The 21715-nt window shown below is 43.9% G+C and overlaps 1 protein-coding gene across 11 annotated transcripts in view; it reads right to left on the bottom strand.

Annotated features, from left to right (window-relative positions):
- Positions 1-21715, bottom strand: part of ABLIM1 (actin binding LIM protein 1) — a 229556-nt gene that overhangs the window by 133382 nt on the left and 74459 nt on the right. Inside the window, exon 1 of one of the 11 annotated variants that reach the window (XM_068139312.1) lies at positions 4961-5480. The exons of the other annotated variants lie outside the window; for them this stretch is intronic. Within the exon in view, the coding sequence (XP_067995413.1) occupies positions 4961-4976 (16 nt within the window). The 5' untranslated portion in view covers positions 4977-5480. Of the gene's footprint in view, positions 1-4960; positions 5481-21715 lie in introns of those variants that run through there. 11 annotated transcript variants of the gene reach the window in all.

The raw sequence follows: 21715 nt of genomic DNA, 5'->3' as shown, positions 1-21715 counted from the left end.
CAAAGACAAGACTGGAGCTACTGCAAGCATAAAAACAATCTTCCTAGTTATAACCTTAAGGGGTATCAGGGCTATGATGATCAGAGGGCTGGAGCACCTCTCTTATGAGGACAGACTGAAGGAGTTGGGGCTGTTCAGTCTGGAGAAGAGAAGGCTCTGAGGTGACCTAATTGTGGCCTTCCAGTATCTGAAGGGGGCCTACAGGAAGGCTGGGGAAGGACTTCTCAGGATCTCAGGTAGTGATAGGACTAGGGGGAATGGAATGAAGCTGGAGGTGGGGAGATTCAGGCTGGATGTGAGGAGGAGGTTCTTCACCATGAGAGTGGTGAAGCCCTGGAATGGGTTGTCCAGGGAGGTGGTCGAGGCCCCATCCCTGGAGGTGTTTAAGCCCAGGCTGGATGAGGCTCTGGGCAGCCTGATCTTGTGTGGGGTGTCCCTGCCCATGGCAGGGGGGGTGGAACTGGATGATCCTTGTGGTCCCTTCCAACCCTGACTGATACTATGATACTAACTCTTGGTATCATGCTTTATCAAAAGTATGAAGAAACACCAGACTCCACCAGGTTGTGGAGTCTCCTTCTCTGGAGACTTTCAAGGCCCATCTGGATGCATTCCTGTGTGACCTGAGCTAGATTCTATGGTCCTGCACTGGCAGGGGGGTTGGACTTGATGATCTCTTTGGGTCCCTTCCAGCCCCTGACATCCTGTGATCACTAAGTCTGTCTGCAAGACTGAATTAGACCAGAGGCTAAATTGCATGGGAAAACTTCTTAACATTTTGATGTACTACATCTTTTGTATTGCTGACTGGAAAAGCCAGCACCAATTGAATACTCACAGAGACAGTTGTGAGAACCTGGAAACACCACCTAGCTTACTGCAACATGGTACCCAGTAGGTGCCAGCACCTACCCTTCAACAGAATCACAATGTGAAGAGCAGAACTTACAAAGCCTCTGCACTTGCTTCCTAATCCCCCAAAAAATTTTTAGGCTTTCCTCTTTTTTCCTCTCAACCTTCTAAGCATGCAGAATTTTGGCATGAATACACACTATTCTCCTTTCATGTATGATTAGGGTGTCAGGTAATGATAGGTCTAGGGGGAATGGAAAAAAATAGAAGTGGGTAGATTCAGATTGGATGTTAGGAAGAAGTTTTTCCCCATGAGGGTGGTGAGACACTGGAACAGATTGCCCAGGGAGGTGGTGGAAGCCTCATCCCTGGACCAGGCTGTATGTGGCTGTGAGCAACCTGAGGTAGTGTGAGGGGTCCCTGCCCATGGCAGGGGGTTGGAACTAGATGATCCTTGAGATCCCTTCCAACCCTAACAATTCTGTGATTCTATGTCCAGAGAAGGGCCACAAGGATGATCAGAGGGCTGGAGCACCTCTCCTATGAGGACAGACTGAAGGAGTTGGGGCTGTTCAGTCTGGAGAAGAGAAGGCTCCAGGGTGACCTAATTGTGGCCTTCCAGTATCTGAAGGGGGCCTACAGGAAGACTGGGGAAGGACTTCTCAGGATCTCAGGTAGTGATAGGACTAGGGGGAATGGAATGAAGCTGGAGGTGGGGAGATTCAGGCTAGATGTGAGGAGGAGGTTCTTCACCATGAGAGTGGTGAAACCCTGGAATGTGTTGTCCAGGGAGGTGGTCGAGGCCCCGTCCCTGGAGGTGTTTAAGTGAAGGCTGGATGAGGCTCTGGGCAGCCTGATCTAGTGTGGGGTGTCCCTGCCCATGGCAGGGGGTTGGAACTGGATGATCCTTGTGGTCCCTTCCAACCCTGAATGATACTAAGATCTAATCCAAGATCTCATCAGGTACAAAACTGATTCCCAACATTGTGTCACAGGCTGTCAGGATAGCCCTCCTATCAACTGTTCAAGAAATCAAGAATCAGGGCTGAAGTCTTGGCTTGGGTAAGGACGATGCTGCAACAGTTAAATCACCCAGCAACATGGCCAGCAGGCTCCCAATTCACACGCCGACCTCAATACAGAAGCACCAAGAGCCTGGCTTATTCCACGTGGGTTTGAAATTGCAGAAGAGAATTAATAACAAGGCAGGCCTATGCATATGCAAACTTTCTGTCAAGGGATATAAAGAGAGAAAGTTGCCCTCGGATGCAACGCAGGGATAATAATTTAGCTGAGTAACTAGATAATGAGGGCTCATAATTGGAAAGAGATAAGCACACAGGCAGAGACATGGAAATGTGGTATCAGTCAGACGCAATTTAGGAAGCGCCATTTGGTGTCAGCAGAAAACACCCTGGCCTCAGGATTTTTTTGTGTGTGTATGAACTAACCAGGCAGACACTGCAACCATTCTACAATATGAGCATAATGAAGCATGCTAATTTGCTAAAAACTGTTACTAACTGGTTTGCAATTCAGTGAATTGGAATTGCATGGGGTTTTTGTCCGGGTTGGAACCAGCCCCTCCAGTGCCTAGTTAACATGTTCATGAAATGACACTAGACTGAATGCATTTTCAGCTTGTCCAAACAGCAATTCCAGCTGAAACAGAAGGTACCAGCTGTATTACACTGCCTTGCATGTTGCAAGGGTATCGCTCTGGAGAGCAGTACTTGCAGCGGCTTCAAAATATCGGTAACTCATAGTATCATCATAGTATCAGTCAGGGTTGGAAGGGACCACAAGGATCATCAGAGGTCCATGAAACACCAAACTGAAGCAGCTTCCTGCCATCAGTTAATTTGCAGAGCAAAGTTCTTTGTTTCTCAGCCTCTAGAAATCATAGAATCAGTCAGGGTTGGAAGAGACCGCAAGGATCAGGTAGCTCCAACCCCCCTGCCATGGGCAGGGACACCCCACATTAGATCAGGCTGGCCAGAGCCTCGTCCAGCCTGGGCTTAAACACCTCCAGGGACGGCACCCCAACCACCTCCCTGGACAACCCATTCCAGGGCTTCACCACTCTCATGGTGAAGAACTTCCTCCTCACATCCAGCCTGAATCTCCCTGCCTCCAGCTTCATTCCAATCCCCCTAATCCTATCACTACCTGAGATCCTGAGAAGTCCTTTCCCAGCCTTCCTGTAGGCCCCCTTCAGATACTGGAAGGCCACAATGAGGTCACCTCAGAGCCTTCTCTTCTCCAGACTGAACAGCCCCAACTCCTGACCTTCTGACTAAAATGAGGGAGGGGGTATAGTGGATGGTGAAAAAAAGGAGAGGAAAAAGAAAAAAAAGGACAAGAAATAATGAAACAGAACCTTGCTACAGAGGTTATTTGAAAGTAATACAGTAGAAAAGCAAAGCACTTAGCAGATGCTATCCTTTCTCACTCTGCAGTCATGAGATACGACATGAAGAAGGCAGTTAGTTATTTTAGTTCACTATCTGTGTGAAGAGAAAAATATTTATATCCAACATCAATATTAATAGCCACTGTCAATAATGCATTCAGCTTGGTGGGGAGGAGGAAAGGAAGCAACTTTTTTGCACATTTTCAACCATTCACTGTCAACTTTCCCCATGATTCCAGGAGGTTTTCTTCCAAGAGACTTTAATAAACATGCTGGGCTTGTTTGAATTTGCTTACAGGCACATGACAGCTTTCAATGTTTAAGGTGCTAAAACTCACTTTACAGAGTACCCCTAATGTACAGTCCGTGGAACACAAGGAACTGTGCATCAGCTGAGAGGGGAGCAGAAGCATATTGAAATGAGAGCAGAGCAAAAAAGGCTACTCACAGCTTATGTATACTTCAAGAAAATCAGCAGCCCAATTTTAATATCTATCTTAGAGAACAAGCAACAATTCTGATAGCTGAGATAGCACACTTCTCTGGAAAGGTGAGTGGCATAGTTGATTCAAATCATCCTGAAACCTGCAGGTGCAAGGATTTGGGGGGGGTGAGGTGGGGTGTAGCAGGTCAACAATTCACCCAGATCCTGGAAATTTGAAGGAATGGATCTTGAATCTGGTAAGTAGCCAAAAGTATTTATGCTGGGCTATTGCTTCTCATCAACAAAAAATGGCAGTAATGTTTATGACTAGAACTCTCCTGACACATCTGCCACACTATGGCAAGCTATCAAGGCATCTGTCTGCTCACTTCAATCCAAACATCCAGGAAGCTGCATTCACTTTTATTTTATTTTTTTCATATAATTTGGGTGCTCACAGCTGAAAAATTCCTCACTACTTATTTATCTTTCTTCCCTAGTTTGAATTTACCCCATGTCATCTCTCACACAATCCTCACAATTAAAGAGCACAGATCCTCCCCTTCACAAAACAGAGACAAAGCCCAAATCTCTCTATGATAACGTAATGCTTCAAGCTCACATCCATTCCACTACTGGAATACAATTCAGAAGGCATCACACATTTTCATAGTATAATAAATGTCACAGACCACTACTAATGCAAGGAAACACCCTCAGCCTTTCCTAAATTCTTTGACTAGCAAATACTTTGGTGGGATGCTTAAAATTCTATTTCCAGGTATTCACGGGTAATTGAAACTGATCTCTAATTCACTGCTGCAAAATTCCAAATCCATTTTTTTTCATGAAAAGGTAAAATATGACCCTTACAAGTCCAGACTTGCTGCATATATCAATGTTTGTCTTTGAAATTTTAAGCTAACTGCTTCAGTGGTCAAAGCTCTCCGAGCTGTAGCACACAGAGGTAACACAGTCAACAGCAAATGAGTTAAATCACATGAAAAAAAGCATAGAGGTACAGACTGAAGGAACCCAGCTGTGCAACTGCCCTAAATTAGGTGTCTTCCATATCCTCCCCTTACTAAAGCAGGTACAAAGATAATCAGTGCAACCCACTGCAGGGCTTGGCACATCAGTTTTATAGGAAGGGAAAACAGTAACTGTCAATCAAAGCATTTTTTGTGTTAAATATGAAGGTTTAAACCTTAGGTGATCCTGGCTGGCACCTTAGGTTGTTTCAACTCCAGTCTATCAATAAACATAATTACCTTTTTCTTTCACCATGGCAAATAAATTTTCTTCGTAGTGAAAGCAGCAAGAATTAGCTGAAGTACTTTAAACACAATCCTTTCTCCTGCAGTGTTTGGCTGAGGTGGGTTGAACTGAAAAAGCAACAACAACAACAACCACCACAAAAAAAAAGAGGCAGCTTATTCCAGAGAATTCTTTTCCTCAGTCAGATTTTGGTCTCTTCCAACCTTAGTGATACCGTGATCTGTGATTTCCCCCAAGATCTGGTCACACTGGATTGCTCGTCACTCTCTCTTTCCTTCTCGTGCCTCTTATCTTCTTCCACTGTGGTCTTTTCCTATGGCTAATGGCAGCTCACACCCTGCACGCGGACTCTGCCCCTTGTGCTGAAACAACCAGCTACAGCTGCTGCTGTGGAACAAATGCCGAATTCCACTGTCCCTCGTTTCCAGCCTCTGACACCACCTTGCATTCCTCTGCCCTCGCAGAACCGAGCTGGCAATGTAATTTGCTTCCGAATGACTGGCAAAAGGCTGCCAGTGAGAAGATGTGGGAGAGGAGAGCTGTTCAAACACAAACAGAAAGCTGAAGTGGGGGTTCCAAGTCTCCTATTATTTTATTTACTCAAACAGAGCCAGGATCAAGAGGAGAAATAAAAGATGAACACAGGCAAGTGCTGAGGCAGGCTGTGGCACAATGGCATTTCCATGGAGAGAAGTGTTTTATGCACTCCCGGTTTCACTCTAAAGCTGCTACCAAATGCCAATTAGTAGACCACTAAACATGCTATAAATAGTCTCTCCATGCCTTCTGACCATAGCACAGAAGAGAGTACCCTATAACCTGTGCAAGCTGGGAGAACTGACACTATTCACTACCTTGAAATAACACCAAGAATAATAAAACTGAGAACAGTCACTGCTCAGTGAGCACCTGGGCTTTGACATGTAGCCAGGCAGTATCACAGAGAAAAATCCTTGCTGTGAGTCAAAGAACACACTGTATTCTGAAATACCAAAGAGTGGTAAACTACAACACTTCTCATGCTATTTCTGCTGAGATGATATCCATAGCTTCTCATGGAGCTGAGAAGAGAGCAGCCTGCTGGAACAGCAGCACTTGGATGGGAATTTCACCCACCCCCCCTGCCCCAAGACAAAGCACCAGGGGTGGAGCTGGGCATCAAACTGACCTTTCAATGTATGGTTTTCTAGACAGTACACTCTGCCTGAGAAAAGACAGATCAGTAATCTGATGTTAAAAACAAACCTCAACAACATACCAATCATTTACAATACTGCCAAGTCTCACTGGCTTATAGCAAGATCCAGAATACTTCTGTTTTCTAGTAAAAGATGCAGGTCAGAGTCAGGTGAGAAACAAAGCCTGTCTTCTAGAAGCACACTTTTCTTCAGGGGTATGAAGAAAAGTTTGGAAATATGATTAATCAAAGCCCTGAATGGCCACTTAAAAGCACTTCACATTATTTTAAATGCAGAGGTATTGCCACTATCAAGATTTTTTGGGACCCTCTGTCACTCTTACTGTATGACACTTTTCCCTTATTTATAGCTGACTTCTTTCCTCACTTTAGCTAGCTACCAGTGACTTCACCACTACAAACCATCCTTTGCTTGGCCAGTAAATTTTAGCATTTGGGGGTTTACAGGTGGAGAAAATGACAAAGGGAAATGAATTGCCTTGACAAACACAGAGGTGACCTCAGGAGCAGTGAACTGGGTCAAATATAAAGATACTGTGGGCTAGATTATGGGCAGATTCAGTGGGCTACAGCTTCAAACTGACCACAACTCAGTGCCAAATGTGCTATGAGGAGAGGCTGAGGGAGCTGGGGTTGTTTAGCCTAGAGAAGAGGAGGCTCAGGGATTTTCTTGCTCTCTATAACTACCTGAAGGGAGGTTGTAGCCAGGTGGGGGTTGGTCTCTTCTCCCAAGCAACCTATGACAGAACAAGAGGACACAGTCTCAAGCTACACCAGGGGAGATTTAGGCTGGAGGTGAGGAGAAAGTTCTTCACAGAGAGAGTTATTAGCCATTGGGAAGGGCTGCCCAGGGAGGTGATGGAGTCACCATCCCTGGAGGTGTTCAAGAGGGGATTGGACGTGGCACTTGGTGCTGTAGTTTAGTTAGTCATGAGTTGTTGGGTGACAGGTTGGACTCGATGTTCTTTGAGGTCTTTTCCAACCTTATTGATTCTATGATTTTAAGTTACATCATGGCAGTGCAATTACAGTTATCCTGCATCCTAAAGCAAAACCTTTGTTCAGCCAAGAGTTGGAGGAACCTCTATTTTTTGAAAGCTGGACTTGAACTGGAGCTTACACCTCCACAGGGGAATTCCTTCTCAATGCTACTATATGTAGGGAGAGAGAAATTAATATAAAGAAACAAGCTGTAGGCATCAGCCAGACAGAGCAGCAGATGGCTGATACCTGCTGGAAAAAAATCAGAGCAGGCATGCACTGTTAAAAATATTTGCAGTAAATAAATTCTAAATGTTTTGTAGAAATGCCACCCAGAACGTCAGAAAGGAATGAAACAAGCCAGTCTGCCTCACCCAAAAGATTTTTCCTACACAGTGACATTCTTCAACAGATAAATAACTAAGAGAGAGAGGAAGAGAGAGAGAGATTCAAGCACATGCATGTTAAAAAAAACAGTTATTCTACTCTAACAAATCTAGGCTGGCTTTCTATTGTTAGCAGCCTAACATGTAAGAAAAGCACAGCCCAGGCAGTCTGACATTCTTGCTTCTATGACTCAGTGTGTTACTATTAATAGCATCTGAGGCTCAACTGAGGAGCCAGGCTGAACCCCACCAATGCTGGGGCATAATCTGTTATGTCACATTTCTGACACATTAGAGATGTCAGGCTGTAACTCAGCCTGGCCCAGCTCTTTCTCAAACAGTATTTTGTAAACATTTAGGGGACAGCCCCCTGGAAGGGGCACACCTGACCTCATTCATAAATGTTTGATCTGATGGGCAGAGCAGAGTGTGTGGATACACCGGCATGTTCGCTGTTAACCCCTTCCTGTGACCCTCAGATGCGCTCCAACGGCTTGCAATGATCATAAGGCATTTTTCGTTCCTGCAGCCTCAGAGACAGAAGCTGCCTGCTGGTATCTGGACTTTCTGTTCTCTGGGTTCATTACATCCATTTTTCACATGTGCTAGAGATTAGCACTGCTGTATCTCATCTCACCCACAGCTGAATGGAAGCCTTTCCTCACCTCACTCGGCCATGGAGATCCACAATGTCAGGCACAAAAATAAAAGTACAGACTGCAGTAAATTATCCTGGAGATTTATGAGTCAAATGTGGTTTACTCCTGGAGAAAAGAGATGCAAAGAGCAGACACTGGTATTGTAAATAAATAAATCTTCTTACACTGGGATGGGTTTTGGCTTCAAGCACATTGTTTTAAGCCTGAAGACTAAAATTTACCCTGCTGCACAATGCAGAATCTGCTCAGCTATCCTAAACTGGAGATAAAAGCTAAACAGATACCAAGTCTAGAAACAAATCCCTGGTACTTATTGCTATGTAGAGGTGGCTATTTGAAAGGCAAGCAAAAGAACCTTTTCTCTTTAAATAACCTTTTGCACTGTACAAATGAAAGTCTCCCTGGAACACAGTGTGGGTGGGAGAGTCGCAATGAGTAAACTGCAGCCACTCAATGTGCTTAAGCTGCTGTTATTTTTGTGATGAAAGACAGCCAGTGCATCCAGCAGAAGGCATGAGAGTCACACTGAGACCTCTCCAGAAAGGGAAAGAGTTAAACCAGTTTGTTTTGCTTTTTTCTTGCACATTGATAATGTTGAGAAATTACACTAAGCAGTTTAGCCATGATTTAAGATTTGTTATTCTCATTTTAAAAGCTGGCTTTCATAATTTTATCTTGCTCTCATTCCTCACAGATGAGATCATGAAGCATCAGCACACAGTTTTCACACAGTTTCTTCAAAATCAATTTATATGTCTCGTTCATCAACCAAGGAAGGAAGCAGTCTGCTAGAAAACAGAAAGAGAAAGGGGGAAACTCATTCTATTAAATAACATCCAGGAAAATACCTTCTCTTCAATGTCCTTGCATCTGGCAAAAAGCCTGGCACAAACAGTTTTGACAAGAAAGCCTGCCACAGGCTTCCACAGCTTAACCACTGCCCAGCCTAGGTCAGCTTGGAACCATCACTTCTGTAAAGTCTTGGCTATGGCACTTGGCAAAACAGTCCCTTCTCCAGGAAGGAGGTCCTATTCTCTCATGCTTCTGAAGAAAAGTGACCTGCTCTAATTGTTATCCTGTATTAACTGTGCCTGCTCAGAGGGAAACCAATAACGTTGACACAGGATTTCTTGCAAAAGAGCTGTGACCCAGCAGTGGTCCAGGGCCCTGATGGGGAAGCCTACAGTTTCCAGTTTAAGCATTCTCAAAAGCGATACAATTAAGCATTTCCTGGTTTCCATTTCTCCTGAACACACCCTGCCCCAGCAACCTAGTGCTCTGATGCCTCTCCCTTAGCTATTTGGGCAACTGACACATTTGCCATCTTTTGAAAACAGCCCAGGCAGTTGTGCTTCTTGAGGGCTGTCGTGTAAGAGGCAAGCTACCAAGTGGGCCAAAGCTGATGATGTCAGTGGAGTTTGCCAGCTTCACCCAGACACACTGCTGAGCAGAATTTAGCCTGTACCTGACAAAACTGTTCCTGACACGATGTGTGAATAGCTGGGTGTTTGCTCCTGAAAAAAAGACATAAGGTGTTTAGCAATGCTGTTCTTGCACATGTTGCTCTTTTGTCTCTCCAGGTTCTTACAATACCCCTTAGTAAATCTATCTTCCTAAGCTTTCTTTCCATACCCTCCACAGTTTTTACTCTGAAGTATGACTTCATACTGCAGCTTGTACAACAATCTTAGGCTGCCAAACTCTCTTCAACTCCCATCGCCCCACCACACTGCCTTATGTGGAACTGGTACGATGTTAAGGACCTGTGAAGGCCACACAGACTGACCTCACCACCTCAGACCTTCTGTGTTGCCCTGCTGTGATTAAGAGAGAGCAGCAGCATTGCCCTGTCACAAGTTTTAAACAGTCTAGAGGAGCATATGCAGACCCTCCAGAGAGGAAGAATAGAACAGAACAGAGCAGAACAGAACAGAATTAACCAGGTTGGAAGAGACCTTTGAGGTCATTGAGTCCAAACTATAATCCAACACTATCTAATCAACTAAACCATGGCACCAAGCAACCCATCCAGCCTCTTCCTAAGCACTTCCAGTGATGGTGACTCCACCACCTCCCTGGGCAGCCCATTCCAATGGCCAATCACTCCTTCTATGAAGAACTTCTTCCTAACATCCAGCCTAAACCTCCCCTGGTGCACATTGAGACTGTGTCCTCTTGTTCTGGTGCTGATTGCCTGGGAGAAGAGACCAAGCCCCACCTGGCAACAACCTCCCTTCAGTTAGTTGTAAACAGCAGCAAGGTCTCCCCTGAGCCTCCTCTTCTCCAGGCTAAGCAAGGTGGCTCTTTCTCAGGATGCACTATGCTCTTGCAATCCTGCATCTTGGGATAATCACATTATCCTCCTTGACAAAGCTGATCCTTAAACAAGCAGTGCCTGATGGCCTGGGTCAGCTTTTCTGCTATGCTGGGGCTTTTCCATGTAGCTTGTGGCATGCTACTTCGAATACAAACAGTCTGCAATATTGGTGTTTACATTAATTTGCCATCATTCCTTGAAAGCTAATGAAATGAAAATTTAGCAAACACATCAATCACTTCATTCAGCAAAATACACAGAGTATGTATTCCCACCTGCCAGGATCTGGGGGTTGGGTACTTTTTAAACAGAACCTGTAATATTCTTTCAACTTCAACACCTCAGGAATAAAACATTTCTCAGGTTTCAATTTATGAAGAGGTGGAGCTTTCTTAAAACAAAATTTGCTTTTCTGAAGTTCTTGCAGGTTAGATTTTCTACAGTAGGCTGTTGTTCTGCATTGCAGTAAGAGTCTGCAAAATGCAGATTAAACAGGAAGAGCAATGTCTCATTTACTGCAAAACAAAGTAAGGAAACAAAGACACTTGGCTTTGCTCTGAACATTAAGAATCCTGTAACACTAAGAAGCCTATAACACAAAGAAGCCTATAACACACCTGAAACCTACATGTGACAGGTGGGGGATGGTCTCTTCTCCCAGGCAACCACCAACAGAACAAAAGGACACAGTCTCAAGCTGCACCAGGGGAAGTTTAGGCTTGAGGGGAGGAGAAAGTTCTTCCCAGAAAGAGTAATTGGCCATTGGAATGTGCTGTCCAGGGAGGTGGTGGAGTCACCATCCCTGGAGGTGTTCAAAAAAGGCTTGGACGTGGCACTTGAAGCCATGGCTTAGTTGTCAGGAGGTGTTAGATAATAGGTTGGACTTGATGATCTCTGAGGTCTTTTCCAACCTGGTTGATTCTAGGATATTTTCTTTAGAAACATATGAGAAAAGATAGAATAGAATAGAATAGGACAGACCAAACCAGACCAGGTTGGAAGAGACCTTCAAGATCATCGTGTCCAACCTATCAACCAATCCAACCCACCTAATCAACTAAACCATGGCACCAAGCATTGCATTCTACTCCTTACTTTCTACTCCTTTTTTTTTGTTTGCCCTGACCTCAAAAATATACAAAGCTCACTGATGGATAATCTTCTGACTGCAGGTATGCACAAACATTTACCTCTGAACCCACATTTATGTTATCGATGTAACAACTGGCTTCCAAACTGCTTATGTGATTGCTAATCCTTAGAAAGGAGCTCATGCTTTCCTAACACCTGTGTGAACTGTCACACTATCCACACATACTTGACACTGAACTGAGATACAGTGCAGCAATAGGCTCTAGTGGCAGTGGTTTAAATTCAGTGTAAAGAACTACCATATAAATTCATCACTACTCACCTGCTATAAATTGAATTCATCTAACCAGGTCGTGACCATAGCCAGTGCTGTTGCTGTGTATGAGTGTACTGTCAGTAACCATTACCATAAATGTTACAACTGCTGCTGAAGAATACAAATAGCTTGCACGAAGGCAGGAATCCCCACCAGGAGAGCATATATGCAAGTGTCATGCTTTACTGTGCATGCCTAAGGTTAAGGAGATTTGATATTGATAATCCACTTCAGAATTGGATTAACTCTGCAGAATAAGCCCCACACAGCCTGTCTAGAGAGTTTTTGGCTCAGTGAAGTCAGCAGGAATGTAGTAAAGGCTCACTAGTCTAAAGAGCTTCTCCATCAGAGGTCCATGAAACACCAAACTGAAGCAGCTTCCTGCCATCAGTTAATTTGCAGAGCGAAGTTCTTTGTTTCTCAGCCTCTAGAGATCATAGAATCAGTCAGGATTGGAAGAGACCACAAGGATCATCTAGTTCCAACCCCCCTGCCATGGGCAGGGGGACACCTCACACCAGATCAGGCTGGTGAGAGCCTCATCCAGCCTGGTCTTAAACACCTCCAGGGATGGGGCCTCAACCACCTCCCTGGACAACCCATAGATGTGACAGAGTATCTCACCAGGCATTAACCTTTAGTATAAGCCTGAACAATACAACATACAGCAGAGCAAACAACAATGCAAGTCCATGATCCCTACAGATGAGGCAACTCGTCATGTGGACATTGGATATGTATCACCCTCACATTTAAACTGAACTAATCACTATTCACACTGACAAATTCCTTCTCTTCTGATTCCATAATGAACTATAAATAGGACTCTAAAAAAAAAAAAGGCACCCAAGTGTGTCTTGCAAATACATCTCACTCCCAACAGCTATTTCCCAGTTCAGTGTCCTGTCAACTGAACCACAGAGGACCTCAAAGTAAATACAAAACATATGCTTTCCATGTAGATAAAACTTGGCTACACAGTCTAATACTAATATATTCAAACAAGCTTTTACAGCAACATAAATTTTTATCACCTCACTCCAGCTCCTGCAACTTTTGATGGCTGAGATTTTATCTGCTAGCTAGGGAGGTCACTTGGTTCAGCACGTAAAAGCTAATATACTTGAAGCTTTCTTTTTAAACTGTTTGTTGCTATTTCAATAGGATCATCATCAAATTATTAAGCAGACATAGCGAATTGTTATTCAAAACAGAGCAGGCAGAACTGATTCCAGCTTCTGCACTGACTGGAGTGTTTGAAAGAGAACTACAAAAGCTACTTTGCTGCCACTGCCGCTTCAGAAGGTGGTTTGCTCACAGTTCATTTACATCAAACCAAACGGCTTACTGCCTCTGTTCCAAAGGGAAGAGGCACATATTTTAAAGGAGAGTTTGCCAACTTAAAAAGATATAAACAAACAACACTGAATCTTCCAAGTACTGATGCAGACTGATAAGCAGCTGGGTTTATATTTTTGCATTGGACATTCTGATGCTTCTACATTTTGTGTTGAAAGAAGCACAGGCACCCCCACCGCCTAATCCACGTGGTAACAAATTAGTGATAAACATTTCCTGGGACCACATCTTTTCTGCATCCCACCATAAAGACTTGCTCTTTAAAGGAAAGCAACTGAAAAATCACAAGCAGGATAACAATAATAATAAAAAAAACCCAAACCTGTAATTAAAATCTCCTCTTCTAATATTGTATTCTTCCCCCTTCAGCTGCACCTTGTCTGCATCACCTAGCTGAAGAGCATTCCTGCCTCCCTTCCTTCCCTTCTCCTCCCACTAATTATTTAGCCTTTTACTGGAAAAAATAAATAAAAAATCCCACAGAGGTCCACTAAACATCCATCAGTTTCTTAAACTAAAAGCCACTTCTAAGGTCTCTGTATACAAAAGTCTACTAATCGATATCCTAACCTCTCACTCATAAAGGAGAAGGAGCCAACAGCAATCACTATTCGTCCTCTCCTCAACCAGTACATGAGGGATGTATGGGAATGGAAGAAGCAAGGGAAAAGGCTGTGTTCCAAGCTTCTCTCTCCTCTTCTCTTCCCTCCATGCCCCAGTACCAAAACTGGAGTGAGGATAGCCGTTTCCCATGCCCTTCTCACTACTCTGAAGTCTTCCTGCTATTTCACCTTTTGGATATGCAGAGCAGACTCAAGCAATGGCTGTCAGAGAAGAAGAAATAAGAATTCCTATTTCTCTTTTCCCCACCCCAATGCTGCCAGTATTTTATTCTCTGACATAAGGGTTATAACTTCTTCAGCTTCAAATCAGCTTCATTTTCATATTTACCTGCAACTTTCCTGTCTGGAGGAGGCTGTGGTGGCTCTGAAGCCCCATGGATAGTGGGTTGTTTGCTCTCTTGCCATTTGAAGCAGTGGAGAACAAGCCACACCTGCTCTCCTGCTTCTAGCCTGCCCAGGACAGGGACTGCATTTCTCTTTCAGTTGTTTAATTAAAATACCAAGGTTATACAACTGCAAATGACAGACCCAGGAGAGGAAGTTTCAGTCAGATACAGAACAAAGGCAGGACTCCCTGTAAACAGTGGGGGATGTGTAGCAACAATACTCTTTCCAGCCAGAGCTGCCTGTGCTGGTCCGTATTCTGGAGCACAGAGCCAGTGAGATCTTTGCTTCATTTCCCCTTGACAACCTTCACACTGCTATTGTAGTGTGTATTTGTAGGCTATTGCCTAGGAGTACAGCCACAGAGGAACCCACAAAATTTTCATTATTTCTTTCTTCTTAAAGCTGATTTCACAGAATCACAGAGTGGTTTGGGTTGGAAGGGCCCTTAAAGGTCTTCTAGTTCAAACCGCCCTGCCACAGGCAGGGACACCTGCCACAGGCAGGGACACCTGCCACTAGGCCACGTTGCTCAAGGCCCTGTGCAACCTGACCTTGAACACTGGAGGACATCCACAACCTCCCTGGGCAACCTGTTCCAGAGTCTCACCACCCTCACTCTAAAGAATTTCTTCCTAATATCCAGTCTAAATCTCCCCTCTTCCAATGCAAAGCCATACCCCCTCGTCCTATCGCTACAAGCCATAGTAAATAGTCCCTCCCCAGCTTTCTGTCAGACCCCATTCAGGTACTTGAAGGCTGCTCATCTTTCCTGCTAGCATCTAGTAACAGTAGGAACTGCAATTTTGATCTTTACTGGACACCATATAACAAAGAATTTAGGCAGAAAAGGAGCAATGAGCTCTACAGGCAGAATTCAGTTGCTCTAGACCATGCTACATTAATGCAGATTCATGCTAAACCACTGATGTACTACTGAGCAAATTAGCTGGAACCAAGCTTGAGCAGTGGCAACAACTTCCCTCACAGCAAATGGGAATCTGAAATAGGAAGCCAAGGGATAAGGAGACATTAAGTGTTCAAATGTTTTAAGCAAAAATATAGCAGTGTAGACATTGGAGTAGACAGATCACTGAGGTCTTTTCCAACCTTATTGATTCTATGATTCTATATTGCACATGGGTGGAGGATGAAGAACTGGTCCTAGCTGATATACTTTTTAGTTTTATATTTAATTAGAAATGAAAAAAAAAAAATCAGTCAAGCTAAGTGTGCATATTTACAGAAGCAAAGAATACTAGGGAGTTTCAGCTACATGTCTCACTCCAACAGAAACCCACTACACAGTATTTTTTTCACAGGCATACTTGCCTGTGCTTCTCTGGCCAATGCAGAACACATCTCCATTTGACAACCCTTTATTCATCTGAAGATTGACTAAATCCCTCACTTATCTCCACTCTTTTAGATTGAGAAAACCTAATTCTATTAATCTTTTCTGGTAAGTCTTTTCTTCCTAATACTATTCCCACTGCCTTCTACTTCCTTCCCTCCAATTTATCATATCTTTCTCAAAACGCAGTGTCCAGACCTAGAGACAGTATCCAGCAGTTCTCTTTGGCAACAGGAACAGAGGAAAATTATCTACCTTGTACAAATCTCCTGCTAACACATCCCAGAAGAATAATGACCTTTTTTGGTTTAGCAGTGTTACACAGTTGATCTGTATTGACATTGTAATAAGTAACATTAGCCTCCAGATACTTGTCTGGTGTAGTGTCAGCTATTTTCTATTTCTTATTTGTCCCAGCCCAACACCTTGCATTTTTAGTCACAGTTTAGGCTTGAGGTGAGGAGAAAGTGCTTCACAGAAAGAGTAATTTGCCATTGGAATGTGCTGCCCAAGGAGGTGGTGGAGTCACCGTCCCTGGAGGTGTTCAAGAAAGGACTGGCTGTGGCACTTGGAGCCATGGTTTAGCTGTCATAAGATATTAGGTAATAGGTTGGACTTGATGATCTCTGAGGTCTTTTCCAACCTGGTTGATTCTATGATTCTATGAAATTCAACAGCGTGTTTTCAAGCCATCTAGCAGACTTACCAGAACTATTCTGAATTCAGACATTGTCCTGTAGAATGGCATGATGACGGCACGATGTTCTCAAACCTGATTACCAGAAAATAAAAGCATACTCCCTATCCAATCATATAAGAAAATGTTACTAAAAATAAATAAATACAGAAATACAGGGACTGAGGCCAGGAGAGAACACTCACTTGAAGGAACCCATTTGAAAAGCTATCAAAAAGAAGAACCACTTTATCTGAAGCACAGGAGCAGTCTTTTTAGCGCATCTTGGCACATAAAGAGTACCACCTACTACAATGCCAACAGAACCTGGATTTTTCTCCCTTATATCACCAGTTGTTTATAGAATAGAATAGAATAGAATAGAATAGAATAGAATAGAATAGAATAGAATAGAATAGAATAGAATAGAATAGAATTAACCAGGTTGGAAAAGACCTTCAAGATCATCGAGTCCAACCTATCACCCACCACCACCTAGTCAACTAAACCATGCAGTCAAGCACCCTATCAAGCCTCCTCCTAAACACCTCCAATGATGGTGACTCCACCACCTCCCTGGGCAGCACATTCCAATGGGCAATCACTCTTTCTATGAAGAACTTCTTCCTAACATCCAGCCTAAACCTCCCCTGGTGCAGCTTGAGACTGTGTCCCCTTGTTCTGGTGCTGGTTGCCTGGGAGAAGAGACCAACCCTTACCTGGCTACAACCTCCCTTCAGTTAGTTGTAGAGAGCAATAAGGTCTCCCCTGAGCCTCCTCTTCTCCAGGCTAAGCAACCCCAGCTCCCTCAGCCTCTCCTCACATCTTGAATGTGTCATTCAAGATTGCTTAGCTTTGGACATCTGACAGAGCACCATTAAAACACTATGGCTGTAGGTCACATCAAGTAAATATTCTGTGGGCAGCTACCATGAACACCATTAGCAGGGAAGAGCAAAGACTAAGATTGTAATTCTTTTCCATCTGTGCCTTCCTCTTTTCTGTATTTATCACCACAAGGACTGGTGTTGAAGAAACAACAGTCTTTAGGGTGATCTTCAGCACTTCTTGGTACTAAGAATGGAAAATGGGGCACAAAACAGTGCCTATTTGTTTCCCTAGCTGGGGCTCTAGCTTTCTTGCCTTAACACAGCAAGAAAAGCCTACTAATGCAAGTAAGCATTGTGGAGGAACTTAGATGTAAAAGAGTGGGTAAAGATTAAAATGTTTATGCATTTCATAACTGAAACTTTTATTTACAATATGTAAAGCCCATTCTTCTAAAGAACACCCTATCTCTGTGCCTTCCCTCCTATCATTATTTTTACCTCCTGGACCTCTCCTCCCTACAAGCACACACCTAGAAAAATCAGACCTCCTTTTCCCCTCCCCGTTTCTCATGGAGAGTGAGAAAGAGAGAGAGAAAGAGAGAGAGAGAGAAGAAAAGATTTAATTTTGAAGGGACCTATAATGATCATCTAGTCCAACTGCCTGATCAATTCAGGCCTGGTCAACAATTACAGCATGTTATTAAGGACAGATTTCCAGCCATTTTGTCCCAAGCCTGCAGTGTTGCATGGGGTTGTTGTGACCTAAATGCAAGATTTGGCACTTGGCCCTCTTGAATCTTGTACCATCAGCCTCAGCCCATTGATCCAGTCTGTCCAGATCCCTGTGTAGAGCTTCCCACCCCTCAAACAGACTAACACCTCTACCTGACTTGGTGTCTTCTGCAGACTTGCTGAGGGTTCACTCAATCCCCCCCATCCAGATCTTTGATAAAGATATTAAACAGAACTGGTCCCAGTGCACATACCTGGGGAGCACTACTTGTGGCTGGCTGCTGACTGCATTTGTTCACTCATCACAACTCTGAGTCCAGCCATTCAGCCAGAGTTTTACCCAGCAAAGATTAAATATGGTCTCAGTGCTTTAAATTTTCCTGCACTAGATCAGTCTGCTCCCTGTCTCACCACTTAGCTGCTTTCATATTTTCTAGATTCCCTTCATGCCCTTCTCATCCTCTCAGGTCCCTTCTGTCTTCCTTTACATCCAACAGATGTAACCAAGCAGCCATTCTCACAGGTGCTACTTTAAATTAAGACTGTTACATAAACAGTTACTAAAGTCACACAGGAGGCTGGTTAGATAATATGGTATATATCTGCTTTTCCTCAGGTGTATACCACTGTTGTATCCAAGGGCTAATCAGTTTGAAAGGGTGGAGAAGATGCCATCTGTACAAGTGACAGATGACAGTATCTCAACCAGAAGCAACACCACACGTTCAAGTCAGTATTCTCTTTAAAATTCCACTGCCATTTTGCAACCAACTGCCCTAAGTATCAGACATTTTTCTAAAGAATCCTTTGTATCAGAGTCCTGCCACCATAGAACCAAAGCCACTTGCTGAACCAGGCCCTCTAGGCTACAACAGATTTTGTTGCAGCAAATCATGTGGCCAGCAATCACTCTCGTGGGAAGCAGCCCCTCATCACTTCCTCATCAGGGAAGGTGGCTCATCACTCCTTGGCCAAATGATCTCAAGGAAAATGCAGAATGAGGGTCTTTGCAGTGGTCAGAGCCTATTTGGACCACCTTTGGGTTTTCTCTTCAATTTTTAGAGTATTTTAACCGTCAGTATTATGCCACCATTCACCTGACAAGACAAGTTTCACTTTCAACATACCCCTTCCAAAGGGGATGGAGTTTCTTGGTACAAGTGTCAAGTGGAAGCAAATCACAGGTTAAACCAGCAAGACTTAAAAGACTCCCTTCCCAAATCTGCGCTGGTGGATAATTCCTGACCTTCCAAAACCCTGAAATATGGAACTTTTCCCAATGGTTATGGTCCCATTTATGAGCAGCATGGAAAATATTTAGTGAGTCTCCAAATGCCTTGAACAACGTAATTTCTAATCTCAGCTTGTAAAGCCAAATACAGGCAGCAAACTGTCTTTCAGCAGGGTATATAAGCTGCTAAATCTTGTAGTACTTGAGGCACCATAATCCCCACGCAGGCACATGGCCTATGAGACAGACTCGTGAGGTTTTGCATCTTAAAGTCACGTACAACTTTCACAAGCAAGCAGTTTTCAATAACCATTCCAAACACTTCTGTTCTAAGTTGGCGAGATTCTGATACCAATTCTTATAATTTAAGTAAAGCCAAGACACCAGGCAACTTGCAGCCTTTCAGCTAGCATTACTCATGGCATTGGAAAGCAGGACCACAAGAACTATACTATTAGAATAGGAATAGGAATAGGAATGGAATGGAATGGAATGGAATGGAATGGAATGGAATAAACCCAGTTGGAAAAGACCTTTGAGATCACTGAGTCCAACCTATCATCCAACACTATCTAATCAACTAAACCATGGCACCAAGCAACCCATCCAGTCTCCTCCTAAACACCTCCAGGGATGGTGACTCCACCACCTCCCTGGGCAGCACATTCCGATGGGCAATCACTCTCTTTGTGAAGAACTTCTTCCTAACATCCAGTCTAAACCTCCCCTGGTGCAGCTTGAGACTGTGTCCTCTTGTTCTGGTGCTGGTTCCCTGGGAGGAGAGACCAACCCCCACCTGGCTACAACCTCCCTTCAAGTAGTTGTAGAGAGCAGTAAGGTCTCCCCTGAGCCTCCTCTTCTCCAGGCTAAACAACCCAGTTCCCTCAGCTTCTCTTCATAGGACTTGTGCTCCACATCCCTCCCCAGCTTTGTTGCCCTTCTCAGGACACAGTCCAGCAACTCAACATCCTTCCTAAACTGAGGGGCCCAGAACTGGACACAGGACTCAAGGTGTGGCCTAATCAGTGCTGAGTACAGGGGCACAATGACTTCCCTGCTCCTGCTGGCCACACTATTCCTGATGCAGGCCAGGATGCCATTGGCCTTCTTGGGCACCTGGGCACACTACTGGCTCATGTTCAGCCTATTGTCAACCAGTACCCCCAGGTCCCTCTCTACCTGGCCGCTCTCCAGCCACTCTGACCCCAGCCTGTAGCACTGCATGGGGTTGTTGTGGCCAATGTGTAGAATACGGCACTTGGATTACTATTAGGCAGTACCTGAAGTATAGGACAAAAGGAAAGGAAGCCCCAGTAGTTATTTGCATTGTTTATTGCAGCATAAAGCTAATCAGAGCCTGTCCCACTAGCTGCTTGATTGCTTACACCTGTGCAAAATGGTGGCTCCCAGCCTTATACAATGGCAACGAATTTCTTTGGAGTCCTGCATGGATTGATCGTACAGCTGATCAATGCACTTAATTCACTGTCCATTCAGTTAGTTTTCTATCCTAAATTGTGGGTTATTAAAATGCCTAAACTGTCTGTAGCAGTTTTCCCCAGAGTACAAACGTGAAACACCATGGAGGGTAGCAAGGCAGAATGAGTTGCTTTTCTGGTTCACAGCCATGTTATGTATTTGCCTCATGTTTTAGCAACACCCTAATTAAATTTTTAGTTTTAAAATAACTGATTACTCAGAAGCAGTATCTATCCAAAACAGCAGATGGGGTTTGGCCACTATTACTCTTACCACATCAAGTTCATTGGGTGCACAGCTGACAGGCAAAAAGCTATTTGCACAGAAGAGTAAGTGTTCTGTGGTGCTGATCAAACAAACCTGAGAGCAGATGTTGGAACAACACTTGCCTCCCATACACAATCATTCAGTATGAGCACCTGGAGGAGCTGAACAGTGACACATTTTCTGGATCTATTAAGTACGGGCAGAATCTCGGGCACATAAGCCTGGAACAATCATGTTTTGGGTTATCAAAACTGAGGTCCATAAAACAAGTCTTAGAAGGGAGTAACTTTGACGTTTATCTGAGAGCTGCAGATGAACATTTACAGCAGATTTGGTAGATTGGAGTTTCCAGAGAAGTGTTTGAGCATTTTAAATTTGTAACAGATTGGAACAAATTGGTTGAGCTGATGAATTCCAGACACAAGTCCTCCCACCACCAATAGCTCTGGTAAGAAATAAGCCAGTGCTCAATATTAAGCAAAAATACAAATGAAATGGTAGGAACTACTGAGAGGAACAAAGAGCATTGTTATGACTCTCTACACATGCCCACATTATGCAGTTCTACTCCCCAGTTCTTCAAGGGTTACAGAAGCATTCAGGTAAAAAGGATAACCAAAGACATGGACTGGCTCTGGCACAAAGAGCATTTAAATAAATGATGAATGCTTAACCTGGAAAAGGAGGTATCTGGATAAAAGATACAGCAGAAGTCTAATAAACTCTTAAGTGACAAGAAGGTGAATACAGGAAGACCTCTTTCAATTAAAAAATGAGGCAGTTCCAAACGAAACTACTTGGCAACAGGTTTCAAACAAATGATAAGGAATACAGTTTCATAAACCCCATAGCAATGCTCTGCAA

Source organism: Melanerpes formicivorus, unplaced genomic scaffold (assembly GCF_026170545.1).
Source record: "Melanerpes formicivorus ecotype bairdi unplaced genomic scaffold, bMelFor1.0.p_v2 SCAF_6, whole genome shotgun sequence".
Lineage (NCBI taxonomy): Eukaryota > Metazoa > Chordata > Aves > Piciformes > Picidae > Melanerpes > Melanerpes formicivorus.
Note: the sequence above shows the minus strand (reverse complement) of the source record. Positions and strands in the feature narration are given on the sequence as shown.